Source organism: Bufo gargarizans, chromosome 5 (genome assembly GCF_014858855.1).
Source record: "Bufo gargarizans isolate SCDJY-AF-19 chromosome 5, ASM1485885v1, whole genome shotgun sequence".
NCBI classification, from domain to species: domain Eukaryota; kingdom Metazoa; phylum Chordata; class Amphibia; order Anura; family Bufonidae; genus Bufo; species Bufo gargarizans.
The window spans coordinates 65,040,947-65,065,763 of record NC_058084.1 but is presented as its reverse complement, the minus strand read 5'-3'; the positions used below and the strand labels follow the sequence as shown (position 1 = coordinate 65,065,763).

Sequence of the window (24,817 nt, the reverse complement as noted above, 5' to 3'; positions counted from 1 at the left end):
TTTGTATGGACCAGTATATAGTTAATAATACAGCTGAAACAAAGCTGCTCACACAGTTCCTGTTGTGACCACGTCCGGAGGAAGTCTATTCCACAGATCTTACAGTAAAGAAGCTTTGATGCTTCTGGAGACTGCGACTACGGACGCAGCGCCTTGTCTTTTGAGGGGATTTTACATTTTACAGAACAGCTTTTCACCATATTTTTTGTACGACCCATTTATATAGGTTAATCACCAGGTGTCTCTTCTCAAGACTAAATCAATGTAATTCTTTCCTCATAAGTAACGCAATATGCATTACCCTATAGAGTGATTAGGGATGAGCGAATTGACTTTGGATGAAACATTTCCTGAACCCGGGTTCGGTCTAAAGTTGTACCTTCGAAATGGCTTTTTACAGTACAAATTAATTTATGAAGTTATTATGCGAAGTTGCGCGAGACTTCACAAAGCAATAACTTCGGCTCATCGGAGCCAATACATTCTAATACTGTTTTATGCGAATTGACTTCGAATGTTTCATAGTGATACATATTTATTTTATCTAATCCCTTTTTTTCTAGATTTTTTTACTTTATTTCCAGAACTTGATCACGAGGGCGGCCATCTTGCCTGTTTACAGCATTTAGAAATATGCTTTACAGCAGCTACCATGGGCCATAGACACAATGGACAGGAGGGGACCTCACTAACTTCTTTAGGAGAATTTTCTAGGCATGCTCTGAACAGAGGATACTGTGACATCTATATATAGAGGTGTTACCTGTTATTGTAATCTTGCCTGTGGTAGTAAATATAGCAGGGATCAGCAACCTCCAGCTGTTCTCAAACTACAACTCCCAGAATCCTCCTTTCACTTCTATGGGAGTTACAAGAACAGTAAAGTATGTGTGCATGCTGGAGGGCCGAGGGTTGCTGACCCCCGTTATATAGGATAATGCATGATCACGTCTTTCCTGGGACAGTCCCTTTAATACATCTTCCAATACGCAGCCACATTCAAACTTGGATACACCAGTTCCTCCAGTAAGATAATTTGCTTTAATAAAACCAGACACTGGTCAATATTTAAGACGTCAATGATAATAATAATAATAAAAAAAAAAAATTTAAATCACAGAAGTTGGATAGTAATTTACAAGACAATTGAATACATTTAGATACAGAGGTAGAAATTCGTTATACAATGTTCTCTAACTAGATTTTACTTAATTCAAGGCACAACTGTAAAAGGTTCTCTATACAAAAAAAACATAAAAAAGTAAGGTATTTTGTAGAACACACAAAAAAATCTTTACACCTCTACACATTTCACATGTACAAGTAAAGAGCAGAATCACCAGGTCTGTTCTCAGGGAGTCCAGAAGCAGGAGGTTACAGTCCTTAAAAAAAATAACGGATTGCAAAACTTTTCACCCAGCGCGGGCAGCCATTGTGTGTGGTAAAGCGACAGTCGGGAGAACGCAGGCTGAATATCCGTCACCACGTGACATTATACAAATCAATCAGAAGATTTGCTTCCGTGAGGCATCAATTCCCCGTGAACGCACCGGTTGCCTTCACAAAATTACTGGCTCAACCACCTTGTACGGCTGCCGTTATGGTGAATACACATTGAAGGGCGTGTGCACTTCTGCAAACATTGTTCCAATGAAGCTAAAACAGAAAACTGAAACAACTTGTAAATAGTAAGTATATTCTCCCATTCTGTGTACCCCTCTTTTTACGGGGTAGGTTTATGGCCTGTGTCCATGGAGGCATGCTATCCCGCTCATTAAATAACTGGTTGCAAAAGTGCACAAAACCTTAGGATGACCTAGTATGGCAATATGTTGCATAAAACAGCAATTCCTTAATAAAATATTTGAAATTGTTCCTAAAATACACCGGAGCGGCTCAGAGGGGGGGGGGGGGGGGCTACAAACTTCAAGTATTTGCATTTTAGAGCAGCTAGAGTAGGCGTACCATACACCGTCTTCAGGAAACCCACGTACCAGATTCTATTCCATTACTAGGTTGTATCAATCAGTTTTGTGATCTTTAATCCCTACTTATTCTTCACCACGTCAAAGTTAGGCTTTGTTCTTTCAAATTTTCAGTTTCTGCTTCCAGTACCCGTTCCCAGGTTACACGGGGGCGGTGTCCACTGCTGGCAGAACTGGACTTTTCCTCTGTTTGGATCAGCACATGCACAAAGTTGTGTAAACAAGATCTTAAAGGGCATATCCAGTTAAAGGTGCAAATTTTTTTTTTTTTTTTTTTTTTTAAACGAGGGCATTCTATTCATTTTAAAGTCCTTTTACAGAGACTGATATCAGGGATGAGCCGACCCCAAAAAAATCACCATTCCTGTGCAGCAGAAACAGCGCTCTGCTGCCCCCCGAATAATGAATTTCTATAGGATTGCTGTATGTAAATGCAACCCTCATTGTTCAGACAATTATCAGGAACGTTTAACTCATTCTTGCCAAGTGCCTGATCTATCGGGTCTAAGGACCTTTAAGCTAAAAGTCATTGTTTCCTAATCTGTCTTATTGCAACAGTTTTTCCATTCCAGCTTTTACTTTCAGTGCATCTGCAGACTGACTTTGACCTTCTCAGAGAACGTCAGAAGGCTTGATATTCCATCTAGATCAGCCATCCTCAAACCACGGCCCTCCAGGTGTTGCAAAACTACAACTCCCAGCATGCCCGATCAGCCTACAGCAGGGCCTTGTAGGTGTTGTAGTTTTACAACAGCTGGAGGGCCGCAGTTTGGATACCCGATGGCTCATACACACATTTAAACTAGATTCTTGTCAAACAGAAAATAATTTAGCTATAACTAGTTTATTTAGGAGCTGTTAGGACAGTGCAGATAAGGACTCCCGCTCGAGCCATCAGAACAGCTCTGAAGGGGGATGCAATAGGCTGCAGCTGCACTAAAAGTGAAAACTCGAGGGAAAAACAAAAAACACACCCTTTAACCTCCAAAAATATAGAACACAATAATACAAGAAAAAAAAAAAATTTGCCCCCAAAAGGTGCCCTTAGCCTTTAAAGGAGATGGTCCAAGACAGTGTTTGATGCAGAATATATGCTCTTTAGTAATAAACAGAACTTTATCAGGTATCACATGTTGAGAGTCATGCTGCAGAGTAGCCATATTGTCAGAGCACCAGCATCACTGACAGAAGGCCGTGTGTTCTCTCCTTTCAGCTACAGGCAGCATTTACTTTAGGCTGCAACAGGAATAAAGGAAACATTTGCATAAGCGTATACAATTTTGTGGTTTGCAAATCGTGGCTCTGCAAGATACAGAGGCAGGTCCCATAAAAAAAAAAAAAAAAAGTAGGACATGTTCTATAATTAGTGGCTCAGCTGCACAGATGTGGACAGGACTTGGATGCCATCCATGTGCTGTCTGCATTTTTCACGGACCCACAGAAATGAATGGTGCCTAATATGCATTTTCGGTCCGTGCCCAATCTGCAGTCGTGCAAATTCAACCTAAGGCTATGTTCACAACTCTCACACGAACTATACGGATTAGGTCTGGATGCGTTTAGTGAAATTCGCACCATTTTGCAAGCAAGTTTAGTCAGTTTTTCCCGTGCGGGTGCAATGCATTTTTCACACGCATGATAAAAACTGAACCATCAGTGAAAAAATGCTTTGCACCTGCACGTTTTTTTCACTGCAACACATTTCTCTGTATGGCAATGTGAACAAACGCATGAACGGTTGTGTGCAGTGGCTGCATACTCCATAACCGTTCTGCGGAATCGCTAGCCATTGGCGCCTCGGTTGTGTGCCGATACACCAAGTGTTAGAAGCACACATTTTTGCTTCTCTTCTGCATTTGAACAGCTTACACGTGTGGTTTGAAGCTTTATTGCCTTCCTCTACTGTAGGACAGTGTAACATTGTATTTTAGGAAAGGGGTTCGCCTCGGCGTGCTGATGCACAGCAGCTCTACAGAAACACTTATTGCTACAGTTAAGCCTTGCACAAGTCTTTAGTTTGTCACATTTACAGTGTGTAAACCCAGATTGGAGGAGCAATGTATGACAAGTCCACCTGGTGCTACCGGGGGGAATAAAATAAAAGCAAAAAAAAAAAAAAGAAAAGAAAAGATTTGACGCACAAGTGCCTTTCCCAACTCAGTCTTCCAATGTGTTGAACGTTCAAAAAGAAGGTCAGTCTGATCACAAGAAAGAGTTGAACTAAATGATAAAAAAAATTATAACTTTAAATTCCATTTTTAGCTTCATTGTTATTTGTGGCTTGTTTCCGTTGAGCAATAAAGGGGTACATGCACTTGTCTGCTCCCAGGAACCGGTACATACAGACCACAGCTTCAAACGGCAAGATGCTGCAAACAGAAGAGACAGGAGACATGCATTACTTCTCTCGCCTATATAGCGGCCATATATTCCACAGCTCTTTACAGACAGCATCACTCGCCATCATTTATGCAAACTTCCTGCCGCAGATTTCATTTTGGACACAGGATGCGCTTAAACATAAGTGTTATCAATTCCACTATTGAGATTGTCATAGGATCTCAATAGCGGAAGAAAACGCTTCAGTTTGGTCCCCATTCATTATCAATGGGGACAAAACTGAACGAGACAGAATGCATTTCGTTCCGTTTTGTTGCCGGAAAAACCAAAAAAAAAAAAAAGTGCGGGGCAAGTCCTGACACACCATGTCAATGAGGACGTATCCGTTTTCTCGGTCACAATAGAAAGAAAAAAAAAAAAAAAAAAAAAAAAAAAAAAAAAACTGATCCATCCCTCATTGACCCCAAGTTCACACCTGAGCGTTTTACAGCGCGTTCCTACGCGCTGTAAAACGCTCAACACGTGAATACCAATGCTTTCCTATGGCCCTGGTTCACACTTGAGCGTTTTACAGCACGTTTGAACGCGCTGTAAAACGCCCGACACATAAGCAAGTTCAGGAGCTTTTTTTGGGAGCGTTTGACGCGCGTTTGGGCCATAGACTCTTTGGACAACACTGCTGTCAATCACCCAAACGCGCGTCAAACGCGCGTTCACTATTACAAAAAACGCGCATAAAAACGCGCGTCTCAGAAACGCTCAGGTGTGAACCCAGGGTGACTTTCAATGGTGTTCAAGACAGATCTGGCATGGCTATAGAAAACAATACAACCGGATTCGTTCATGACGGATGCATGTGGTTGTATTATTGTAAACGGAAGCGTCTTTGTAGATCTATGACCACAAAAAAAATTAATAAGATAAATAAAAATTTGTCAGTGTGGCATATCAAAGAGGGTTTGGTCGGTGGGGTCTGTAGGCAGAGACCCCCCACTAATCGCTATAACGAAGAGAGAAGCGATCACATAGGGAGCTCTCCCCTCTCTGCAGGAGACAGGGTCAATAGAAAGTCAAAGAACCCATCCAGAGATCCTGCCTCCTGCAGCGAGAGTGGATCCTGCCCACTCCTAGGGTCATGCACACAAATGTTTTTTCTTTCTGTGTCCTGCTATTGAGACCCTACAAGGAAGGAAGACCACTACAGCGTATTACTTTGTACATGATGGCACCAGCTACTAACTGGGTGAAGGATATATTTTTTTGGGTTTAACCCCTTTCTGAACAATATAAAAACCAACATTTTTCAGAAATGACAAGGAACAAATCACATCGCCAGTCATATCCCCCCCAGTTACCTTTTCATGCAGGTGACGATGTACATGAGTCGCGGCGTACAGATCATCGGCTGGTCTGTTAGAATGGCTCTCATGGCCTGCTTCACACAGTAATCTGGTTTCAAGGGCGGGAGGAAGGGCTCAATTTCTTTTCTGAAAGATTAATGTTCCAGTGAGTTTTATTTACACATTCCAGCTCCATGTCTGTCTCGACCCTTCATACCAGCCATAGAATAATGAGGTGCACCTGGATGAGAGCCGCTGGTCTGCCCGCTAGGTACCGTCTGCAGGATTTAGATTTTTATAGTTATTTTTTGGGGGAACTTCAATGTGCGTTAATAACCACCGTCCAGTTCAGGTTTTACACTAAAAGCACTGGACATACTTTGCCAATAAAAGGGACGTTATAAGCCAGGCCAGCGCACGATTCAGAAGATCTCCTTTAGCTTATTATTGGACAACCTCTGGTCCAAGTTTCAAACACTGCTGGTTTGACAAAGAAACTTAGAGAACCGCACAAAGGAAAGTGCTAGTTCATAAAGCTCCTTCTAGGTGAAATTGTAATAGCACACATACTGGGCGCTGCTCCCACTAATCCTGTTAATCCTTTGGTTTAGTAAAATAAAGCACCCAACATGGGAATCCCATACATCAGTCCTAGTTTTGGACACTACACATAACGATACGTGCGTTTATGCATTGACGGCCTGCAATGTTCAACCTCAGTCAAGAACACTGAGTAGGAGCAGTCAGTTCCAAGTGCCTCCAAGTTCCTACAGCTCAGGCTGCATGCTTTAAGGCCATGGCTACACCGACTAAAAGCCATGCAATAATCAGTCTCACAGAGGAAGCAATTTGCATATGGCAAAATGTCTCAAGGGGGCCATGTTTAGTGGTGGTTGTTCAAACTTTTGAAGTAGTGGTTCTTTTATTGGGGATCCCATAACTGTACCTGACAAATGGTTGTGGATGAATACCACAGCATTACTTCTGGGTTGGTGGCAGAGGTTATCAAGTCACCTAGCAGAGCCCCACAATTATGTTTGGGAGTGTAATATGAAGTGGCTGGATTCACCAGGACAACGACTAGAGCTGGCAATTGGGCATCAATTCTTTAATGGAGTTGAGGGGCACATCCAAAAAAAAAAAAACACAATCAACACTAAACATGCTGCATCTCATGGTAGTCTTTTCTATGGCTGAGCAAACTTCTGGTTTCAAGTTGTGGTCCGTGGTAGCGGAATCTATAATAGAATTCTTAGATAACCCAAACCTTTTATGTCGAACTTGAAAACAGAAGAAGTTCACACAATACTAGTCATGTTCGTAATACAGTAGCAGACTGAAGGGGTTCTCTGGGGCTAAACCTAAATTATCTGGTTCAACTAACCCATGGAAGACAGTTTCAGCAGTATTTACCCTTCAGTCATGTTACCGAGCCCACGATCTCATCCGTGGTCACATGACTGCACAACTGTCTTTTGTTTAACTCCATCTACCAAGAAGACACAGGAGCACGACTGGTGAGGAGTTCAGCAGAAGAGCCTGCAGGCAGTGGGACGGTCAAGTGATTGAAGCAGAGACTGTGGAATTGGTGGTCGTAATGGTAGGTACTGCTGAAACGCTCTTCCTTTCACAGGTTAACTAGTCAGAATATAGGCAAGACTTCTTTAACCTTCAGTCTGCTCTGTCACCAAGGCAATAATACAACTATACAGAATATATCAGTTGATATGAAGGGGGGGGGGGAGCGCCGGAGCACTAACCTGATTCTGCAACCCCGGAACATGCCTGTGTCCACCAGATAGGGACAGACCAGCGTAGCTTTAATCCCATCTTTGTCTGCAGCCTTCAGTTCGTGGCTGAGCGACTCGTGGAAACCCACAGCACCAAACTTGCTAGCACAATAATCCTGTGTTTTACAAAGAAGAGGTGGTCAATACTTTTGGATTTTTAGAAGGATTGCTACAAAGAAAAACAAAAATTATTCATAGAGGTTCTTCGAAAATTGCATAATATCCCTAACCACAAAAGGTTACTGCTCCAAAACATCATGTATTCAGCCACCAGCTATATCGCCATGTGAAAACAGCCCTAAAAGGTTTGCCTACTTTGGCCAATAAGGAGATCCTGTTACTCTGCATGTCCACTACAAATGTACGGCTAGCTGCAGCACAACTTGGTGACGTCAGTGGCTCAGGCTTCTAAAACCCCTGGTGACTGGAGGGCCTACAGGGGAGTATACCCCCCTCTAGATGAAATCACCTTGGGGACAACAGCAATACAGTAGGACAAATACAATTACTACTTACCTCTACCCCTGCTGTGCTGAACAAACCTAGAGAACTGGCAACTGTAACAATATGGCCGTGATTCATTTCCATCATTTTGGGAAGGAATGCCTTTGTGGTCTGTAAAAGCAGAGAAAGCAGCAGTTAGTGGACAATACTACATACACACTCATCTATGGACTCCGCAGGCAGCCAAAAAACAGATAAGCTAAACAGCCATCAATGCCTTTACCATCTGCCACCTATGTGACAATGCCAAACGGCATCGGCCACTGTTCTATTCAAGTCAGTTTCCTGGCAGTGAGCTGCTAAAGCACGTTGCAGTGCATTACGAGAACCCATCTCCTGCAGATTCCTTCAGTGTATATATTGTGGAGCTGCTCAGATGTTGACTACTTGAAGGCTGAAATTCCCAGAATTTTTCCATTTGAGGAGTCGAATAAATAAAGAATGCTAAATTTCAGACATAAAAATGGAGAACAAGCCCACGCAACAAGATGCAGGTGTTTAAAGCCGGATTTCAATTAGAACCAGACTGTCCAACCTGCTATACAGAGATTTCAGAAGACCAAAGCTGACCATAGAAGACACAAGCGCATGACAATCAGAAAGATGGTGCCAGACAGAAGGTAAAGACATGTAGATTGACCATGACAAAAGTAAATGCCTCCAGGGGACAACCCGACATCGGGGATCCCCAAAAAAGGCAGACAGTGGGGTCCCATAGCTAATTAATGCCAACATAGGTACAAGTCAAACAAATTTTGCATTTCATATATGCAAGCCTCAGAAATCAAGTGATGGCATCTGTTAAGAGCATGGATCCATAACCCTGTGATGCAGTTCTTAACAGGACAAGAGTCTGGAGCGCTCGCTGCATTGTGCATACAGGAGGAGACAATCCCCCACATTTTCTTATTTCAGACCCTTTAAAGGACAAAAAAAAAAAAAAAAAAAAAAATCTATAAAGCCCATTTAGGCCAAGAAAAACAGGTAGTTTTCAGATCTCTTTGCACGTTTAAAGATTTCCAAGTCACTCTTTGAAGCATACTTAATTTCTGACTAACAAGATTATCACTGTGCCCCCTGAAATCAAATCTGCTGTAATTTCTAGAGTCTGCTGGTGCCAAGTGCTGAGCACAGAGTAATCATTGTAACTTAATCAACAAACTCCTGAGAACCATCTTGTGTTTGTTTAAGATCTAACAAAGTTCTGTGATCGAGCCATGTCCTTCCTTCCAACACAGCTTTGTTACGACACTTGCCAATGCAAAAAACAAAGCAACTGGAGGCAGGGAAGTAAAAAAAATAAAAGCCTATATACTGGTTGTTTTTTGTTTTGTTTTTTTAAGGTTGATGCTGAACATTAGATCCAGGACATTCCTTCCAAAACAAACCTTTTTAGTCTTAACATCTCCACGTGTCAGTTTGCAGAGCAGGCCTGCAGGTGTTAAAGCATCTAATTCATGCAAAAAGGAGAAAGGGAGGTTATGAAGACCGACAACTGCCAAAAACTTAGGATTAGTAAGGGTCTCCAGAAGGTGGCTCTGGTTTTCTAGGGAAAAGGTTTTAACTGCATTCAAAAAGCGATTCTCCATTCTTTACAGCAATGAAACCGCTAGACCAAGAAAGGCTTCAACATTTAATAAGGACTCTTCAGCTCAATCTTCAGCTGGAGATCCACCTGAGAAATGGTGGAAGAACCTGCCGATTTCTGTAGGACCAGAAGTTGCAAAACCTGCATATATACGCCATCATTAGAAACTTTCTGCTCTTTGCGACGCCTTTCAAAAGTGGTGAGAAAAAGGAGCCTTAACGGTGTAGATTTGACTTTCTGGCACATGGTGGGCCAGTGATGTGCCCAATTTATTAAGGAATGCCCATTAATAAACTAGGCACATCTCAATCTAGCACAAAGGAGATCAAGGCTGGTATAGGAAATGTTAGACTTTACAAGTCTTGCCCTCCAGATCTGGGAGAGAAGGGAGTACCATTTGTTCCTAGTAGGCATAAGGAGTCTCAGACCATGGGACATACACTTGAACGTCTAGTTATCACAACTTTGAGTCCAACATAGGCACAACACTGGTATATTTAGGATATATACACATACTGAGGTTATAGGTAACCCCTACAACGTAATGGGAGGGGGGGGAAGAAATGAGAAAAGAAATTCACATCAATTTTTCAGGAGACAAAAGGAAAAAACCCTATTCTTATCCCCACATGTGATTGTATTGTGTACAGACTCTTATTACACTTCTTCCGTGCACACACAAATCAGTAATTACTTCTTAGACACAAATGTGTGAAACCGGACAAGCGTTTACATGTCACTTCATAGCTTTAGTAATTGGTTCTCAACGTTCTTGTTTATGGCAAATTAACTTCTAACAGTCCTGCACTTCTTCCCATCCCTTCCTCGAATTCTTCAGTGCTTTTCATGAAAGGTTTAGCTGCACAAAAGGCTGCCACAGCTGCGGTGTCAAGACAAATTAGGCAAAAAGTAAAGCAAATGGGGAAACAAGGAAATAACATTGAGAACTATGGGGCAGCTTCACAATTACATTTTAGGATAATGACTTTTACAGGCAGACTAACAAGGGTATTGTCCCTTCACTCTTCCCACTTAGCGTTACTGTTGACTATGTCAGAAGGAGTTCTCGCCAGCATTCTTGCCTTTTGGAGAAGGAAGTGAAAGACTCTTCCAATATAAAAAAAATAAAAAATAAAGAACTTTTAAGTCTTTCCTTGCCAGATCCTGTGCCACCACTCCAGTCCTCAAGGCCAAACTCAGTTTTCCTGGCTGCAGCAGAGACATCACGTGACCTCTGCATCCAATCATTGGCTTTGTTGGGTGCACTGCTGAGGCCAATGCTCGGCTTCTGCAGTCATTTGTTATGGATGGGACATCATCGCCGCAGCCAGGTAAACAGAGCCTGGCCGTGAGGACCAGAGTGGTGGCACGGGATCTGTCAGGTAAAGCACCTAGCAGTACTTATTGCAGGCAGATCCCAAGGGTTGTCCGATTTCTTCATAAAACCAGACAAACCCCCAACATTGTTTCTTGAGATATGGTGACACTTACTTTCTTCCAGAAACAACCTAACATTTTTCAGTCCAGCCCTATTCAACCAAGGCCTCTTGCACACGACCGTTCCATATTTTTTAGCTCACAGATCTATTCTTTTATGTGGGTCTACAGGACACGTCCCATTCTTTTCCATTTTGTGGACAAGAATAGCCAGTACTAGTGAAGGGAGTGAGAAAAATTGCAGCATGCACACAGACAGCATCTACATTTTGCAGACCGCAAGACAGATAAGGTTGTGCAAGCCCATTCACGACACATTGTCCAAGTCACGACACATTGTCCAACATTTAGCGATATGAAAAGCTAGCTACCACTGGAGTTGGCTGCCTCCATTCTACAGATGGCTCTCGTCACTGGAGGTGCTAGGTGACATCAAGAGATGCTTGTAGACATCTGTTCTTTGCCCAGCAGAGCAAGTTTATTATATTTCACAAATTTACATGAAGTTCCTCTCATGGGTGTATGCATTCCCTAAAAAGACCAGAGACATATGGTTTGCAGCTGAGGGACTAAACCCAGGAGGAGACTGCTAATGGCAGAGCACCTTCTGATGAAAGAAGCGTGGCAGATTCCACATCAACTTTCTCAACATAGCAAAGCATTAAATGAAAAAAAATACAATGAAAATCTGCTCAACTGTAGCAAGACCCTTAGCCATAAGGCTCCAAAACTAAAGAAACCGATTACTGTAGAAGGAGTCTTCCTGGCTCATTAAGTGCTCAGCAGTATGGACCTGAGGGGCGCTCTTAGGGGAGAGGGTCACTTAGTCACTGCAGTGTACGCAACCATTTTATGGCCGTTCTCACAAGGTGCAGCTGTAACACTGGCAAGTGTATTAAGGGGGTGGGAGGCAAGGATCACTCAGGTGCACATTATTTACTCAAGGTTACAGAAGACAAAACCATGTAGCCATAGTAATCAATCCTTGACTGGTCCCAGCTGACCTCTACGTCCTGGTCCCTTGACACGACACATAGGAAAATGACCACTAAGCAAAGTTTGTGTGTGGAGAAGGACATTGAGAGCAGGACTCTGGAAGCATTAAAAACAAACTTCCCTCTTCACAGAGTATATATCTATATATCTTATTTGCACTCTAATAGTTGGGAACGTATCACTATAGAAATCTACTGGGTCCCAACACATGGCAGCCCTGGTGTTCCCCAACCCAAATACAATATCTTAAACCACAGGAGGCGAAGTCAAGAGGCTGGAAACAGACCAGGGGGTGAGGATTTTGTAAGGTTCTGCCCTGCCCCGAACCGGCTTTGGAGTGTTATATGGCAGACTAGTAGGGGCTTCCAGATCAAAGCTCTTGGTTCCAGTGAGGTCAGAAGAACCTCTATCTCAGTGGTGGCGAACCTATGGCACCCGCCCCTGGAAAGAGTCTACAGTGTACCAATATGCCTTAGGCCACTTTCACACTTGCGCTCGGGCTCCGCTTGTGAGTTCCGTTTGAAGGCTCTCACAAGCGGCCCCGAACGCATCCGTCCAGCCCTAATGCATTCTGAGTGGATGTGGATCCGCTCAGAATGCATCAGTCTGGCAGCGTTCAGCCTCCGCTCCGCTTGCAGCGTTCGGGTGTCCACCTGGCCGTGCGGAGGCAAACTGATCCGTCCAGACTTACAATGTAAGTCAATGGGGACGGATCCGTTTGAAGTTGACACAGTATGGCTCAATTTTTAAACGGATCCGTCCCCCATTGACTTTCAATGTAAAGTCAAAACGGATCCGTTTGCACTATCATGAACAAAAAAAAAAAAATTTTTTTTGTTCATGGTAATGCAAACGGATCTAAGCGTTTGCATTATAGGAGCGGATCCGTCTGTGCAGACACCAGACGGATCCGCTCTGAACGCAAGTGTGAAAGTAGCCTTAGACTTCTACTGGCATTCATCAGCGCAGGCAGGGCACTGAATGCCGGCAGGCTATTATAGATAAGTGGTAAAGTACATGGAAGATATACTATTGGACTGTAGTATTCTGGTTAAGTTGCCGTGCTGGCACTTTGCAATAAATAAGTGGGTTTTGGGTTGCAGTTTGGGCACTCTGTCTCCAAAAGGTTCGCCATCACTGTACTAATAGGCTCTTCTGTGTTAACTGGAGCGGAGCACCTGCTCCTATAGCACCACGACAAGTGGCCAAAGCCGTAGCATCGGAAGTTCTTGATTCTTTCAGCCACTTCAGTGTTTGTGGATGACCGGGGACAACCTCCCAAACACCTGCACATGAATGGAATTACCTTCCTAGAGAATACATTAGGAACTAGAACCCCAACATTCCATGTGAATACCTAGAGAGCTGTAGATCCTTCCACAGTAGACCAGATTGTTAATTCCAGCCACTGGGGTGGCATCACGGCCCCGGTCTTCTACCGTGCATTATGTTTGCCAGTGGCAACGTGTATGTGCTTTTCTCCCCTTCTCTAGTTCCTACCCCGTTTTGGCGTCTTTAGGGTTAAAGGATAACTCACACTTAGACCGTAATTTCAATTTTCATACATGTAGTTACTAATAACATGATATTCCAGAATCAGTTACTATTAGACTGACTTACCCCATATTTAATAAGATTCAGCCCTTAGCAACCAGTCTGCATAAAACTGCAATTTCACTATTCAGTTAAGATGGCCGCCACTGCCCTCACCCTGAGGCTAATCCCGCCTGCCCTTACTAGCCAGTAACAATAGCCCCCCAAAAGTGTCAGTAACCAGAGCCCTCCCCCCCTAAAGGGTTAATCTCCTGCAGCACAAAGGGGTCCTCTTACCACATGTTGCTTTCATTTATACACTGAGCAGACGGCAGATCTCCCTTCCCTGCTCTGCGCTGCTTCCACTCTGCATTCTCCCAGTCTGCTGAGTGAGGGAGCGTCTGCCAAGCGCAGGGACAGGGAGAAGTGCACACAGCCCAGGCACTGTTATCAGCTTTTGGGGAGGACCTGGCTTTAATCATTTACTCACAGTCCCTAACTGTCAGTAATGTGAGCCTGTGCACTGCGTCCTCCAACACATAGACGGACCCTGCCTAGCAACCCCATTTTAAGCACAGGGTAAAAGTAGGTTTGGCCACTGGGTTTACATTTACCTGTGGCTTCCAGTTCTGGATGTGTCATCAGTCCAGTTTTAGGGCCCCCTAGTTGGACATCAATGTCACCTTGATGTCTTCCCTTAGTTCTGTACCCTTCCTTACATGTTTGGTGTGGGTTTATGTTTTGGGTGCGTTATGTCTAGTTTGGTGTTATCCAGCATGGTTGCTAGACATTTCCCCTGAAGGGGGAACTACCAGTCAGTTAGCAGCTCTGCCTGGGGCCACCATGCATCCTGTCCGCATGGGGGTCCAGGCAGTAGTGTTGTCTTTGTGCGGTGTCCTGGTAGGTGACTGGGTTCCAGTTGTTGCCTCGGCAGGTGAGTGCTTGCTGTTGTGGGCTCTTACCTGCCTATTCAGTTGCTGTTTTCTGACTTTCCTTGCACCTAGGCCTGCAGGAGACTCTGGTTCATCCATGTTTTGGATGAACTGGTAGTCTCCTTTTCCTGACCTTTATCCCAGGGATCATCAGGGCCAGTTAGGGTCCGAGGTTCCAGTGCAACCATCAGGGTTCGGTAATGCGGTGAGGTCAGGGCTAGGATGAGGGTTGCAGTAGGAGTTAATCAGCTCCCTTTTCCCAGCATCCAGGCCTAGTTGCTACCCCATCTTCCCCACATTGTATGGTGGGAGGTTTTCCCCACTCCCCACCATGACAGGTGGAAGCAGCCACAAGTATACAGCATATGAGATCAGCTGGATATGAATGAACCAGCTACAAGAGACAGGAATCTCAGGAACCACATACAGTCAAAACATAGGGAATAAGGAATGGGGGGGGGGGGTTGGATGTGTATGAGGAACATAGAGGTGCATCAAGCATGGAATCTTACCCAGAAGTGTGCATGGCAATTAACCATCATAGTCCTTTCAATCAGTTCATCTGGGCACTCAAGGAGATGGTGCCCCGAGACAACACCAGCATTATTGAGCAGAAGATAGACGTCTCCGACCTCCCGGCGGACCTTCTCAGCGGTGGAGTAGACGCACTCTCGCTTGCTTACGTCACACGTGTAGGTATAGACCTGGAGATTGGGGCATGGTAGCACCTCTTCCTCCACTGGGTTGCTGGCTGTTCAGAGCAAAGAGAAGGAAAAAGCAACAGGGACATTAAATGAGGTTATGAAAGGAGTCAGAAATCATGGTGCCTCCTTCATCGCTACACTACAGTGATCACTCCAGGATGAGGACAGTCATTGAGACCCGTCAGCTGGAACGGCCTCTGCAGCTTTAAACCTTACACTGGGAGCAGATGTAGACGGCACTTACTTATGCAAGCGGCAGTGGGAGCGCGTCCAACGCAAACTCTGCCTGCACTTTGATCAGAAGAAGACAATTCACGGCCAAACATCTTAGAATCTTTGGGGGTAAATCTGTTCTTGAGGGACACGAACAGGACTGCATGATTAATGGTCTATGCCGCGAGGTTTACATGGACACGGCACAGAGTGGACCTGCCTACCCACATGTACCATGATCGGGCACATATACTAACTACAACTCCTAACATGCTGACCATTACACAGGAGGCTGGTGGAGTTAACACATTGGGATTTTGTACCTTGGCACATTGGTCACCTGTAGCTGCCTGGATAGATTGTAAGCCCCTGTACCTAATCATTAGACCTCATGCATGCAGATGTCTTTGGTGCGCACCTTTTTCCGGATTGCACATACAAACTGCCATTTCTATAAATGGGAGCGAGAAAACCGCAGCTCGGTATACAGTTGTGTGCATGAGGCCTAGGGGTACATAACTACGACTATGTATTTTGTGGTCCGCAGAACATGCATGATACCTGTGTTGCATCCGTCCCCCCCCCCCAGACCCATTGACTTTAATGGGTCAGGACGTGTTGTATCTACTGCAGAGCAGACATTCGGATGCAGAGGGCACAACGTCTCCGTGTGCTTCCTGCATCTTTTACATCCGTTCCACAAAAAAAAAATAGAGGACGTCCTATTCTTGGCCCAAAATGTGGACCACAGACCCATTGAAGTCAATAGGGAAAAAAATAAAATAAAGAGATACCTACACAGATGCAACACATCAACCGTATTTTGCTGACCTGGAAATACATACGGTCAAGTGAAAATACTGACAGACATGCCGATATCACGCACAAGGGCCATTCCGCCATAGATCACGCAGAGTACTGACACATGAGGCCCGACACCCCGATCGCCCACATACTTATGACCGATTATTAAAGGGACCAATCCTGCTTTCCGGGATAACATCGCTCCCGATCCACAGAGTCCTTCACAACCGTAATAAAACGTCTTGGCAGCTGAGATACGGAAGCAGTCACCGCAGGCTATTCCAGCGGTCATCTGTGGTCAGATCTGACCCATCACACATAGATAGTGTATACACTGGGTATAAGGGGCACAGACCGCGATCCGGCTGGGAGTCACCATCCTAACCACTAATATCAGGGGTGGCATCCATCCCAAATCAAAGCTCTGCCCACTTATAACCAGCACAATACTTACAAGAGTGGGCACAAAGTCAGCCTACGTTACATATAGCCAGTGATGAGCCCTCCCCACAGCGGCACAGAGTATTTCAGCCGGCACTCACCCCGCAGCGCGTCCCCCGCCTCCAGCTCCCGGTAGATCTGCCGCACCATCCCCGCCGTCTCCTCGTTGCTTTGAGTGTTTATGTCCCAGAGCACGAGCTGCGCGCGGCGCCGGGCGAACTCCAGGGCGAAGAGGCGGCCCAGCCCGCTGCCGGCCCCGGTGATGAGGCACACCTGCCCGGCCACGCTCTTCTCCTTGGGGCGGACCAGCCACTTGGCCGCCGCCAGCACGAAGGCCCACAGGACCTTAAAAGTCACCACGAACAACTCCAGGACGATGTTCATACTGCGGGAGTCTCCGGTACCGCGGCTCCGGCGGGCTGCTGAGGACGGGCGCTGTCTGCGGTCACTTCCCGGGCGGGCGGCGTTACTGGCGGCTGCGGGGGGCTCTCCTCCTGCCCATGTCCCAGCGCTCACAACACAACTTGCAGAGTCTCGTCCCGGGACAGGGGGGCACTGCTGGCGCTCACACACGGGGCTGTCTCCTGATCAGCTGCCGGCCCGTCCACTGCATGTTGTGCCCCGGCTGCGCCATATATACCCGGGCACCGGCCAGGAGGTAACCCTCGCCCCGCCCGGCACAACACACTGAGCGCACACGGGAGGGGGCGGGGCGCATGGACGGGAGGGGGGAGGAATGGGCAACAATTAACTGTTCACCGCCCGGGCAGCTCCCCCACCTGCTGCTGCTGCCGGCCTGGGACTCCGACACTGGAGGGGAGAGCTCCTGTACTCCGCAAGACAAGAAGGGCAGCCAGCCACTGTGCCCCCCCTAATAAAGCCAGCCACTGTGCCCCCCATAATAGAGCCAGCCACTGTGCCCCCCATAATAGAGCCAGCCACTGTGCCCCCCATAATAGAGCCAGCCACTGGGCCCCCCATAATAGAGCCAGCCACTGTGCCCCCCATAATAGAGCCAGCCACTGTGCCCCCCATAATAGAGCCAGCCACTGTGCCCCCCATAATAGAGCCAGCCACTGTGCCCCCCCTAATAAAGCCAGCCACTGTGCCCCCCATAATAGAGCCAGCCACTGTGCCCCCCATAATAGAGCCAGCCACTGTGCCCCCCATAATAGAGCCAGCCACTGGGCCCCCCATAATAGAGCCAGCCACTGTGCCCCCCATAATAGAGCCAGCCACTGTGCCCCCCATAATAGAGCCAGCCACTGTGCCCCCCATAATAGAGCCAGCCAATGTGCCCCCATAATAGAGCCAGCCACTGTGCCCCCCATAATAGAGCCAGCCAATGTGCCCCCATAATAGAGCCAGCCACTGTGCCCCATATTATATAGCCAGCCTCAGTGCCCCCCATAATAGAGCCAGCCACTGTGCCCCATATTATATAGCCAGCCTCAGTGCCCCCATAATAGAGCCAGCCACAGTGCCCCCCATAATAGAGCCAGCCACTGTGCCCCCCCATAATAGAGCCAGCCACTGTGCCCCCCATAATAGAGCCAGCCACTGCCCCCCCCCCATAATAGAGCCAGCCACTGCCCCCCCCCCATAATAGAGCCAGCCACTGGGCCCTCCCATAATAGAGCCAGCCACTGGGCCCCCCCCCATAATAGAGCCAGCCACTGGGCCCCCCCATAATAGAGCCAGCCACTGGGCCCCCCCCATAATAGAGCCAGCCACTGGCCCCCCCCCATAATAGAGCCAGCCACTGCCCCCCCCCCATAATAGAGCCAGCCACTGGGGCCCCCCATAATAGAGCCATCCACAGGGCCCCCCCATAATAGAGCCAGCCACTGGGCCCCCCCATAATAGAGCTAGCCACTGGGCCCCCCCCATAATAGAGCCAGCCACTGGGCCCCCCATAATAGAGCCAGCCACTGGGCCCCCCATAATAGAGCCAGCCATTGGGCCCCCCCATAATAGAGCCAGCCACTGGGCCTCCCATAATAGAGCCAGCCACAGTGCCCCCCATAATAGAGCCAGCCATAGTGCCCCCCATAATAGAGCCAGCCACTGCACCCCCCCATAATGGAGCCAGCCACAGGGCCCCTGTAATTTAGCCAGCCACAGCACCCCACAGTGCCCTCCATTATATAGCCAGCTACACTGCCTCCCCACAAAATAGCCTCCCAGAAGGCACCCATATATAGCCACATTGCCCCCATACCACAACCACCCAGAGTGCCCCATAACAAAGTGCTATAACATACCATGCCACGGTGCCCTAGAAGCCACATAACACCTGTAACAACGTCACACAGCAATAGAAGACTGCAGCCGAACACGCCACTGATCATACATGACCGATAGAAGTCAGACCAAAGCTCGATTCGCCCAGACACATGGGGCACAGTGGGGTTGGCTAAACGGTGACAGGGGAGACACCTAGAGGTGACCTAAAGGGAGTCCGTCAGGCCTTTTGACCATGCTGAACTGCTGACAGTACTAGGTAGGGGCTGGGGAAAGAAACACTAGGTCTGCTGTGAAGTGAGTGACACCTGTAGAGGTCTCCTGGTTGGATGATACAGCTGTCACTCACAGCTGAGGGGAGGGGCTGTGAAGCAGCTCAATGGCAGAGAGCACTTCACAGTGAAGCTCCTCCTCCTGGGCACATGAGAGATCGGAATTTACCTGAATAAAGCTTCATATTCACACTGCCCCTGATCAAATAAAAAAAACTCCTCAAAAGGTATATTTGTGTTGCTCCCCCTATCCCTTACTTAGTACTGCCAGCAGTTTAGCATGGTCAAAACTGCTGACAGACTCCCAAGAACAAAAGGATCAGACAAGTTGAGAGCTAATTTCCTAATCCTTTTCTCCCCTGACATTTCCTGTCGGGGAAAGTTGGGAGGTCCCAGCCCATTAGATGGTCGGCTGGCCCTGATCTAATGTGTCAGGTCGTGTAAAGTGTATGGCCAGCAGTCCTGATGGCTAATCTGCCTAGTCATCCAGAAATATTGGAGTCGTTCTCAGAATCAGCAGCGAGACCCTGACCATCAGTGTTTTATGACATGATCTATTCATACGTCACTCTTAAAGGGGTATTCCAACCCAATAAAACCTGCCCCCCATTGCCTTAAAATAGTTAAAAAGAATGATAGGAGCTTATACTTGCTGATCCCCCGCCATTACTGTCCTGACGCTGCCCGCATCTTCTTGCTCCAGTCTAAACACAGCAGGAAATATCTGGGAATGCCGCTCAGCCAATCACTGGCTGTACCGATGACCCGCCTCAGCCAATCACTGGCTGTACCGATGACCCGCCTCAGCCAATCACTGGCTGTACCGATGACCCGCCTCAGCCAATCACTAGCTGTACCGATGACCCGCCTCAGCCAATCACTGGCTGTACCGATGACCCGCCTCAGCCAATCACTGGCTGTACCGATGACCCGCCTCAGCCAATCACTGGCTGTACCGATGACCCGCCTCAGCCAATCACTGGCTGTACCGATGACCCGCCTCAGCCAATCACTGGCTGTACCGATGACCCGCCTCAGCCAATCACTGGCTGTACCGATGACCCGCCTCAGCCAATCACTGGCTGTACCGATGACCCGCCTCAGCCAATCACTGGCTGTACCGATGACCCGCCTCAGCCAATCACTGGCTGTACCGATGACCCGCCTCAGCCAATCACTGGCTGTACCGATGACCCGCCTCAGCCAATCACTGGCTGTACCGATGACCCGCCTCAGCCAATCACTGGCTGTACCGATGACCCGCCTCAGCCAATCACTGGCTGTACCGATGACCCGCCTCAGCCAATCACTGGCTGTACCGATGACCCGCCTCAGCCAATCACTGGCTGTACCGATGACCCGCCTCAGCCAATCACTGGCTGTACCGATGACCCGCCTCTGCCACTGATTGGCTGAGTGGCCTTCCCAGCCATTTCCAGCTGTGTCAAGACTAATGCCAGCAGTGAGAATCAGCATGCCATGGGACAGCTTTTTTATTGGGCTGGAATACCCCTTTAAAGCTAAATGCACACAACCGTATGTGTTTTGCGGTCCGCAAAAAAAATAAATGGATAACATCCATATACCATCCGAATAGGACCTGTTCTATTTTTTTTGCGGGGCTACGGAACGGACAGACGGTTGCGGACAGCACACGGTGTGCTGTCCACATTTTTTGCGGACCCATTGAAATGAATGGGTCCGCATCCTATCCGCAAAAAAAACGGAACGGACACGGAAACGTGCATGTAGCCTAACTCTGTTGCTTGCTACCTATTTTCTCACGTATGGATTTAACAGGTGAAATGTCTTAGGGTACATCCACGTGTACGCCGTGGAATCGTGGGCGGAAAATAGACAAAGTTTTATAGTTGCTGCAAAACCCATGAGGCCAAGTTCTGGTCTGTTTTGCATCTGCGGCACAATTAGGGGCTACAGGAGAAGTGGGTGGCAGCACTGTCTCCTGATAGAGTTTGTAGGTTCTCCCCGTGTTGGCGTGCGTTTCCTCCCACACTCCAAAGACATACTGATGGGGACCTTAGATTGTGAGCCCCTTTGGGCACAGCAAATATCTGTACAGCGCTGCGCTGCGCTATATAAGTAAGAGAAATAAATAATTGCTTTTTGCAATTTCATTGAAAAGCTGAATAAAAAAATGTTCATTCATTATTAGCTTCCACTTCTATTAAAGGGGTTTTCCAGGATTTTAATATTGATGGTCTATGATAGGTCATTAATATCAGATCAGTGGGGTCCGACACACTGCAACCCCACGATCAGCTGGTTGAAGAGAAGGACACTCTCCATGCGAGCGCTGCCTTTCCTTCATTGGTTGCCTGTTCGTCGTCGACATCGCAGCAGCAAGCAGGTGTGTAATTACAAGGAGCACGGCCTTCTCTTCTACCAGCTGATCAGCAGGGGGCAGTGTGTCGGACCCCTGCCAATCTGATATTAAAGGGGTTGTCTCACTTCAGTAAGTGGCATTTATCATGTAGAGAGAGATACTACAAGGCACTTACTAATGTATTGTGATTGTCCATGTTGCTTCCTTTGCTGGCTGGATTCATTTTTCCATCACATTATATAATGCTCATTTCCATGGTTACAGACCACCCTACAATCCATCAATAGTGGCCGTGCTTGCACACTATAGTAAAAAGCGTCAGCCTCTCTGGTAGCTGGGACCATGGGAGCTCACATAGGCTGGTGCCCTTTTCCTATATTGTGCAAGCACGACCCCCACTGCTGGATTGCAGGGTGGTCTGTAACCATGGAAACGAGCAGTGTATAATAAAAAAATGAATCCAGCCAGCAAAGGAAGCAATATGGATAATAACAGTACATTAGTAAGTGCCTTGTATTAACTTTCTCTACATGATAAATGCCACTTACTGAAGTGAGACAACCCCTTTAATGACCTATTAAAATCGTGGAAAAAACCCCTTTAACCACAACCTCTACTAAGCTCCTGTCCTACTGCATGAGTGGACAGAGCCTCCCCCAGCAGTGACCACTGATCGACGGTTGGCCTAAAAAGGGGGTGACGTGTTGAGAAATACTAGGTTCACATCAGCGTTTTAAATTCTGCCATTCTGCTGCAGCGCTGGAATAGAATACCGGAGTTGCCAGATTCGGCATAAGCTGGACATCGCTGGTGCCCATTCACTATAATGGGGGCCCGACATGAATACCGGCATTCTGCCAGGAAAATATTGCGCTATTTTGGCAGGCACACTGGCATTCATGCTGGACCCCATTATAGTGAATGGGATCTGTCGGGCATATGCCGAAACAAAATATCTGAATTTAAAACGCCGATCTGAACCTGTTCTTAACTGCAAGAAAAGCTTCTTGTGCATACACCAGATGTAGCGATGAGACCGCCTTCACCACATGGAGGCCAAAAGAGTGTCCTTTGGTCTCCACCAGGGTGGTATAAATTGCCACATTAAGGCAAGGGTTAATTTAATGTTACTGAGTTATTGTGATTTGTTGTTAAAGTGCTTATTTCTTTGTGCGCTATGTACACCCAATGGCAATGTATGGGCAATATATAGTACTAGTTGACTCTGGCAGACTTGGTTAGGTTAACAGGGTGATGGACTTAGCCTGCCCCCTGGTTAGTCAGTGTTAGCTGAGAGAAGCTACAGGCAAGACGTGTGTGAATGAGCTCTTGTAAAGCAGGCCCAGAGAGAAGCCTCCTCAGGAGGCGCCACTTCTGAGACAGCTGCTATTTAACAAAAGAGAGTACGTCTTAGAGAAAGAGAACAGACAACCAAGATGGCAAGGTGTTTAGAGAGTATCTCGGGGACTACTACCATCATCATTGCTGCTGCCCATACAAAGCTATTGAGAAAAGAGCTACACTGTAATAGATATTTTGGAACTGCCTTTGCTGGTATATGTACTACTATGCCAATCATCAATTCAGGAAAGATAGACTTTATTACAACCAAGGGGTTATTGCCTCCACCATCTGCCCTCATTCTACCTGCCCTCCTGCCAAACATCCAAGGGCACCCCAACTACCATTAGGCAGGAGCCCAAGAAGGTCAGGGGGTGCCAGATGGAAGAAAGGGTGCGTCCTCCATGCACTGTGCACAGGAGTGGCAGAGGAAAGATTGCCACTGTGAACTGTGAGTAATACTACCACCATCATAGCCACCATCACTCCTCCCGTCTGGGTCTCTGCAGGCATAACTTTTTTTTCCACTGAATAGAAAAGCATTGCTTTCCTATAGAGTAGACCACCACAAAATGTACCTTCTGTTAGGGGGTAAACATCGGAGAATGCTCCCAACGCACACCTCTGATGAAATGAACGGAGCCCTTAGCTGGGTACTTAGGGAGCAGTGTACGGGTCAGACACATCAATAACACTGCTTGCCTCAAACAGGTAAACTTCAATCTCTGCCGTTCATGTCTCCTCCAACGCCGAGTGAGGGTCTTGCTGAAACACTGTAAAAAGGATCCACCTACAACTGTTTAACGTCTAGGACCATCTGGAAAGGTGTACAGTGCAGTACCCCAGATTGTTTAGGTTAATAGGGTGATGGACCTGGTCCGCCCCCTGGATAGTTAGTGGCGAGTGTGAGTCTACCAGAACAAGGGAGAAGACCCGCATTTGCAACCTCCTGAAAGCTAGGCCCAAGTTCAGAGAACCTCTGTTTCAGCTGCCAAAGAAGCAACTCTATCACCTGAGGACCCCTGAGAGGAAGTGTCCAGTCATCTTCGAGGGTCCAGAAACCTCCAGGCCACATAAGCTCCAGCCAGCAAGGTATTCGCTCGTTTACGGCAGAATGGCTTTGCTGCTGTGGAAAGGATTATTGCCTTCGGCACCTACCACACTGAGGAGGGATGGCCACCTGTGTCTAAAGTTTCTGCGCCCCTCAGCCCGGGAACTGCAGAAGGAGTTAATAAGGATAGTAAAGCATGCTTGTGGTTATCGTGGGAAGATGAAAAAGTGTTTGGAGCGGCAGTAGTCATCTCTTATCCCCATCCAGTGATTGCTGCAGGTAAATGCAGCTCTCCTCCACAGAGGAGCAGGCAGTTATTTGGAAGAAATGGTCCCTTCCCGATAATTACCTGTTCAGTCGGTGGGTGGAAATGTGCCCTAATCCCTTAAAGGGTTTGTCCCACTTCAACAAATGGCATTTATTATGCAGAGGAAGTTAATACAAGGCACTTACTAATGTATTATTGGGATTGTCCATATTGCTTCCTTTGCTGGCTGGATTCATTTTTCCATCACAACATACACTGCTCGTTTCCGTGGTTATGACCACCCTGTAATTCAGCAGCGGTGGTCGTGTTGCACACTATAGGAAAAGGCACTGGCCTCTCTGGTGGCTAGGCCCGCAGTTGTACGCATAGTCCAGAACTTTTTTCTATAATGTGCAACCACGACCACTGTGGCTGGATTGCAGGGGGGTCGTAACCATGGAAACGAGCAGTGTATGATATGATGGAAAATTGAATCCAGCCAGCAAAGACAGCAATATGGACGATCCCAATACATTAGTAAGTGCCTTGTATTATCTTTCTCTACATGATAAATGGCACTTGCTGAAGTGAGTATGTACACAGGCTCTGCACGCGTCTATGACGCGCGTACGTGGATTTATGTCAGTGCAGCAGATACATAAATCTCGTGCATCTGTGCGTACGTGACGCTTATTGCTGCTTCTGAATGAA

General features: G+C 47.0%; 1 protein-coding gene across 1 annotated transcript; it reads right to left on the bottom strand.

Annotated features, from left to right (window-relative positions):
• Positions 1–2,330: 2,330 nt before the first annotated feature.
• Positions 2,331–17,315, bottom strand: RDH10 (retinol dehydrogenase 10). The gene is made up of 6 exons (XM_044293914.1): positions 16,709–17,315; positions 14,958–15,196; positions 7,972–8,070; positions 7,426–7,571; positions 5,681–5,812; positions 2,331–4,354 (listed from the first exon to the last, which is right to left on the bottom strand). Exons 1-6 carry the CDS (start codon positions 16,989–16,991, stop codon positions 4,231–4,233), a joined length of 1,023 nt encoding a protein of 340 aa, XP_044149849.1. The 5' UTR covers positions 16,992–17,315; the 3' UTR covers positions 2,331–4,230.
• Positions 17,316–24,817: the final 7,502 nt, after the last annotated feature.